Source organism: Vigna radiata, chromosome 7, assembly GCF_000741045.1.
Source record: "Vigna radiata var. radiata cultivar VC1973A chromosome 7, Vradiata_ver6, whole genome shotgun sequence".
NCBI lineage: Eukaryota > Viridiplantae > Streptophyta > Magnoliopsida > Fabales > Fabaceae > Vigna > Vigna radiata.
In genome coordinates this window covers 36,319,607-36,325,258 of record NC_028357.1, presented here as the reverse complement: position 1 = coordinate 36,325,258, position 5,652 = coordinate 36,319,607, and the positions used below count along the sequence as shown (strand labels likewise).

Genomic DNA, 5,652 nt, shown 5'->3' with positions numbered 1-5,652 from the left:
AAATATTTATTTAAAAAGTAAAATTAGAAAATAAATATAAACAATGACAAATTCCTTTTTATATATAGTTATAAATATAAGAATAGAATAAATATTATTTTTAAATTCAATTCTCATATAAGAAAGTAATTTTATATTTAAAAATGTAAATTTTAATTTTTGTATTATTTTTCATTATTTTACACTAATTTCTATAATTTAAATAGTTTATAAGCAAAACTCCTAAATAAGTTATTACATGAATAAATAATAAATGATAAAAAAAGTCAGAAATAATAAATAATATATAAAGATACTTATAAGTTGCTTTTAAGACCTAATAAATATATAAAATATGACATTAGAAATAATTTGTTATAAAATGTGTCAAGACCTTTAAGACAACCATCTTTTCTATTACATTTTAAAATTTTATATTAACTTTTAGGTAATTTATGCAAAAAACTAAAAAGTATCTTCTTACAATTAAAAAAATGATTATATCTTTCATTCCTCCAAAATATCATTAAAAACGAAAGAGGGATTACTATAAATAAACCCCACACTGAACAGTAGAAACATCCTGAGTATCTTTCTACTTTTATCAATATTTTATCACTAATTATCTCAATCTCTTGCCTCTTATCTTTTTCCTTTTCTCTATCCTCTTCTTAACTGCAACCAATCTTCTTCAAAGATGAAAACTTTATTTCTTCTGTCTTTTTCTGATCCTCTACTTTTCTTATAATACGCCGTGGGTGATCAGTGCCTATGGTCGTTGGCCTCATCACTCATCATAAGGTAGAACTGATTTGAGAGTTTCTGTTCAGGGGAAAAGATCCCAATTTTCAGTGACCTAACCTTTTCTCTCTCCTTCCTCCTCTCACATACACCCATATAATTATATACCTTCTGGATCTCCTTCCACCTCTTAACGGATCGCAGATTCCATCAAGCTCATTTGGGTCTCCAATTTTTTGTTTCAGTTCTGAATGCTCTTAAATTCTGTGTTTTTCTCGTGTTCAAAGGGAAAACATGGCTGAAAGCAGGTACCTTTGTAGTCAACAGTGAAGGGTACATAGCAGCAGGTTCTTTTTCAACTTTGGAGAGTTCACTCAGCAAATTTCTTGCTTTTCTTTCACTGCTTTTACACTTTCTTTTCGGGAATTATTTATTGTCATTGACAATTTGCTGCTCTCTGCAAACCCTTTTCCTTGTACCTGTTTCTTTTTCTGCTCCTTAAGTTCACTTTGTTTGAGTCTTCCTTTTTCATTGGTTGCTTTACCATAATTTGACATGGTGGCTGCTTAAAAATCTCATTGTTGATCCATAAGGTGCCGGAAAATTTGGCTCTTTTTTTTTGTCTCTCTATTCTTGAGTTGAAGATGGAGTGTAGGAGAAAGAGGGAGAATCCAAAATCAAACTCCACTTTTCCTGATGAGGTCTTGGAAAGAATTTTAGGGATGTTAAAATCTCGGAAGGACAAAAGCTCGGTTTCTTTGGTTTGCAAAGAGTGGTATAACGCTGAGAGATGGTCAAGAAGGAGTGTGTTCATAGGTAACTGCTATTCTGTGTCTCCCGAGATCCTAACTCGCAGGTTCCCTAACATTCGAAGTGTCACACTGAAAGGGAAACCTCGTTTTTCTGACTTCAACTTGGTTCCTGCAAATTGGGGTGCTAATATTCATTCATGGCTGGTGGTGTTTGCTGAGAAGTACCCTTGGCTTGAAGAGTTGAGGCTCAAGAGGATGACTGTTACTGATGAGAGCTTGGAGTATCTGTCTCTCTATTTCCCCAATTTCAAGGCCCTTTCCCTTCTCAGTTGTGACGGATTCAGCACTGATGGGTTGGCTTCAATCGCCACTAATTGCAAGTAAGAGTTATTTTTCTCTAAACTCTTGTGTGAGTTTGGTCCTATCCAGTAAATGCAATCAATTTGGGATTCTTTGAGGATTTTACTTTTACATTTTGCTATTGTTAATATTTTGTTTGAATACATAGTTTGATTGGTTTTCTGGAGAGAATCGTGTTCTTGTAAGGAATCACTGCTGAAGTGGCATGTTTTCTGTTAATGCTTGTATTTCTCTTATCACTTTCTATTCATCTGGTCATGTTACTGTTTAAATATGAGATCTCTGCTTTTAACTTTTGGATGATGTTATACAGTTAATTCTTGAGTTTACTTTTTAACAGTTTTAAAAATTTGATTTGATTCTCCAGTTTAGATTGCTTCCTTTTAACAATTCTAATAATGGTCTGGCTGTTGAAGCTATTTTCTCTCAGTTTTGACCTTCAAGTTTTATCTAACCTTTACTTAATTCATTCTTTTACATTTTCCCCTCATGATTGGCTTCTTGTTTGGCATTTTCGTATGTTGTGCGGCTTTGTTACGAAATATCAGTAGTGAGATGTTTGTGAATTTTGTTGCGATTGGAAACAGAATCCCACTACAGAACTGTTTTTTACGAGGGCCACTTCTTTTTTTGTATGACGAAATTAACATTTAGGCATCAATTGAGTGGTAGCATGGTAATATTCCTTATATATACCATAAAAAAAGCTGGTAAGACACAGGGAATCAATGGACTTTTATTTCTCTAGAAGGTGGCCTTCTGATTTGTGCTGCCCAGTATGAGAATAGACTTTTGCTAAGATTGGTTATAGTTGTATGCTTGAGATGCTATTTATTCTTTAGCTGGAGAAAAGTTGATATGACTATTTCACTATGTGAAATTCTATAATGCATGTTCAAGAATGGGAATTTCCCATTAATTCATGGATTGTTTTATTAGAATTCACTTAAATACAGTGCAATTATGCATCATGTGGACACAGCCTGTTTTCTATTATTATTGAGTAAATGATATTTTCTTTTCATTTTAAAAATTATAATGCAATTCTAAATACTCTGTAGAATTTGTTTTTTTTTCTATTACGTGTGTATATTATGAAGTGATAGGGCGGCCCTCAAATTATATGTTCAGCTGCTTAACTACAAGTATTTATAAGTTGGCTGGGTTTAATTTATGACTGGGAGCATACAAAGTGTGTAAATTGTTGATTACATTAATTAAAACTATATCCTTTTTGGTACCTTAGTAATCTTTCTTATGTATTTCAAAATCTCAACTCATGGTACTTCCATATCGAGTAATGGAAAATAGGTATTGTTTTCATTATGATCACTTTCTTTGCCTACTCTTTCCTTTGACCATACATAATCTTCTGCATTCTACGTGAATGCAGGAATTTAACTGAACTTGACATACAAGAGAATGGTATTGAAGATAAGAACGGTAATTGGTTGAGCTGTTTTCCTGAAAGCTTCACATCATTGGAAGTACTGAACTTTGCCAATCTTCACAACGATGTAAATTTTGATGCACTTGAGAAACTTGTCAGTAGATGCAAATCATTAAAGACTTTGAAGGTTAACAAAAGTGTAACACTGGAACAATTACAAAGGCTTCTTGTTCATTCTCCTCAGTTAGGTGAGCTTGGTACTGGCTCATTTTCACAAGAGCTGACGGCACAGCAGTCCTCAGAGCTTGGAAGTGCATTCAAAAATTGTAAAAATCTTCACACCCTTTCTGGGTTATGGGTAGCTACAGCACAATATCTCCCAGTTCTGTACTCTGCTTGCACAAATCTAACTTTCTTGAATTTTAGTTATGCACCTCTTAACAGTGATGATCTTGCTAAGCTCCTTGTTCACTGCCCTAAACTTGAGCGTCTATGGGTATGTCTTTTTATTGTGTTCTTCATTGCATGGTTTCATTGATATTGGAATTTTCACAAACAGAAGCCCAAAAGTTTAAGTTTTTATTGTCTTTTTCTAACATGTTCACCATCTGTGAACAAAGATCATATATATAGACTGATAAATATTTGGAAATCGTGTACACTATCTCTCCCTAAATTTATGATAATATGTTATGAACAATTTAATATTTAACTTAAACAACCGGCCGTTGATAGATCTAAGATCTAACATCATAATAGATACTTGTCAAATTATGCAAAATGCATGTAAAATTTAACATGGTGGTGATTCCAAGTTGATGGTGCATGGGGTGGCAGATATTTTTCAAATTTCCTTTGCCTGCTAATGAAAATGTATTGGGACACGCATCTTACTCATTAAATAACTGACAGGTTGTGGACACAGTTGAAGACAAGGGGCTAGAAGCTGTTGGATCACACTGTCCGTTGCTTGAGGAACTGCGTGTTTTTCCTGCAGATCCCTTTGACGAGGGCATTGCTCATGGGGTTACTGAATCAGGGTTTATTGCAGTCTCTCAAGGGTGCCCTAGACTTCACTATGTTCTCTACTTTTGCCGTCAAATGACTAATGCTGCTGTTGCTACCGTTGTACAAAACTGTCCTGACTTCACTCATTTTCGACTGTGCATCATGCACCCTGGTCAGCGAGATTACTTGACACAAGATCCTATGGACGAGGCCTTTGGATCTGTTGTTAAGACTTGCAGGAAACTCCAGAGGCTTGCATTATCAGGTTATCTGACTGACCTGACTTTTGAGTACATAGGAAAGTATGGAAAAAACATAGAAACTCTTTCAGTGGCTTTTGCCGGAAGCAGTGATTGGGGCATGCGATGTGTGCTCGATGGCTGTCCTAAGCTGAGGAAACTCGAGGTAAGAGACTGCCCATTCGGCAACGAAGCTCTTCTGGCAGGTTTGGGGAAGTACGAGTCAATGAGGTCGCTGTGGATGTCAGACTGTGAAGTGACAATGAATGGGGTTAGACTGTTAGCGAAGGAAAAGCCTAGGTTGAATGTTGAAGTCATAAACGAAGATACCTACGACAATCAACAGGCTAAGAAGGTTTATGTCTATCGTTCTGTTGCTGGGCCTAGAAGAGATGCCCCTCCTTTTGTTCTCACTCTCTGAAATGCCATCTCCATTCCTACTTTGAAGCTCAAACTGTCCTTGGTAATACTCTCTCTATCACACATGCTTCTGTGATTCAGTCCTTTTGAAGTTTGTATTTTCTACTAATATTTATGTTAAATCGTTTTGATGTGCAGCCTTTGGTTGCCTCCATGGCAGATGGCAAAACCTCTACTGTTTGTTATTCGAGACTCAACAATATGGAAGGTGGGAGGAAAAAAGGGAGAATCTGCATGATTCAAATAAACTTCAATCATGTTTCCAATGCTTGAGATAAATAATGAAATTATCGACCAAGTCAAAGCAAATGTGAGCATTGATTAAAGATAAAGTTTATAAATTCAGAGGATAGTGGCGGGAGCCTATATACTTATCTGTGCTCTCTTTCTCCTTACTGAAGACATTAGTTTTGTTCTCATTGTAATATCTATTCAAGACAATGCAACATTCCCATCTGAAAATGGAGGAAACCATGGCAATAAATGAAGTTAACAGAAATAGATTCACGTTTGATTGGATAGTTTTTTGCAGCATTATTATTGACCTGCAAATCAGTTTATTTGGATTTTGATCATTAAAGGTGTCGGCTATGTTTGGTAAGACTTTTCAGTTAATTTACTTGTGTGAAAAATCTTGTTATCATCAATCTTTGGTATAAAAGGCTGTTTTTTTATTAGCTTGTGGTTTTCTTAAATGTTAGTTTTACTTTTTCTATATAAGGATATATAATAAATTACTTTTTTTTTATATTACATTATTTAT

General features: G+C 34.8%; 1 protein-coding gene across 1 annotated transcript; it reads left to right on the top strand.

The window, feature by feature from the left end:
- The first annotated feature begins 621 nt into the window (after nucleotides 1-621).
- LOC106768533 (protein TRANSPORT INHIBITOR RESPONSE 1) lies at nucleotides 622-5,423 on the top strand. Its single transcript, XM_014653735.2, has 4 exons — nucleotides 622-1,852; nucleotides 3,226-3,718; nucleotides 4,135-4,932; nucleotides 5,028-5,423. The coding sequence occupies exons 1-3, from the start codon at nucleotides 1,365-1,367 to the stop codon at nucleotides 4,888-4,890; spliced, it is 1,737 nt and encodes a 578-aa protein (XP_014509221.1). The 5' UTR covers nucleotides 622-1,364; the 3' UTR covers nucleotides 4,891-4,932; nucleotides 5,028-5,423.
- The last annotated feature ends 229 nt before the right edge of the window (nucleotides 5,424-5,652 follow it).

Coding starts and splice junctions, on each gene's coding strand:
- LOC106768533 (XM_014653735.2), top strand. CDS start 1,365: ATGGAGTGTAGGAGAAAGAGGGAGAATCCAAAATCAAACTCCACTTTT. Junction 1,853..3,225: donor TCAATCGCCACTAATTGCAA/GTAAGAGTTATT, acceptor ACGTGAATGCAG/GAATTTAACTGAACTTGACA. Junction 3,719..4,134: donor CTAAACTTGAGCGTCTATGG/GTATGTCTTTTT, acceptor AATAACTGACAG/GTTGTGGACACAGTTGAAGA.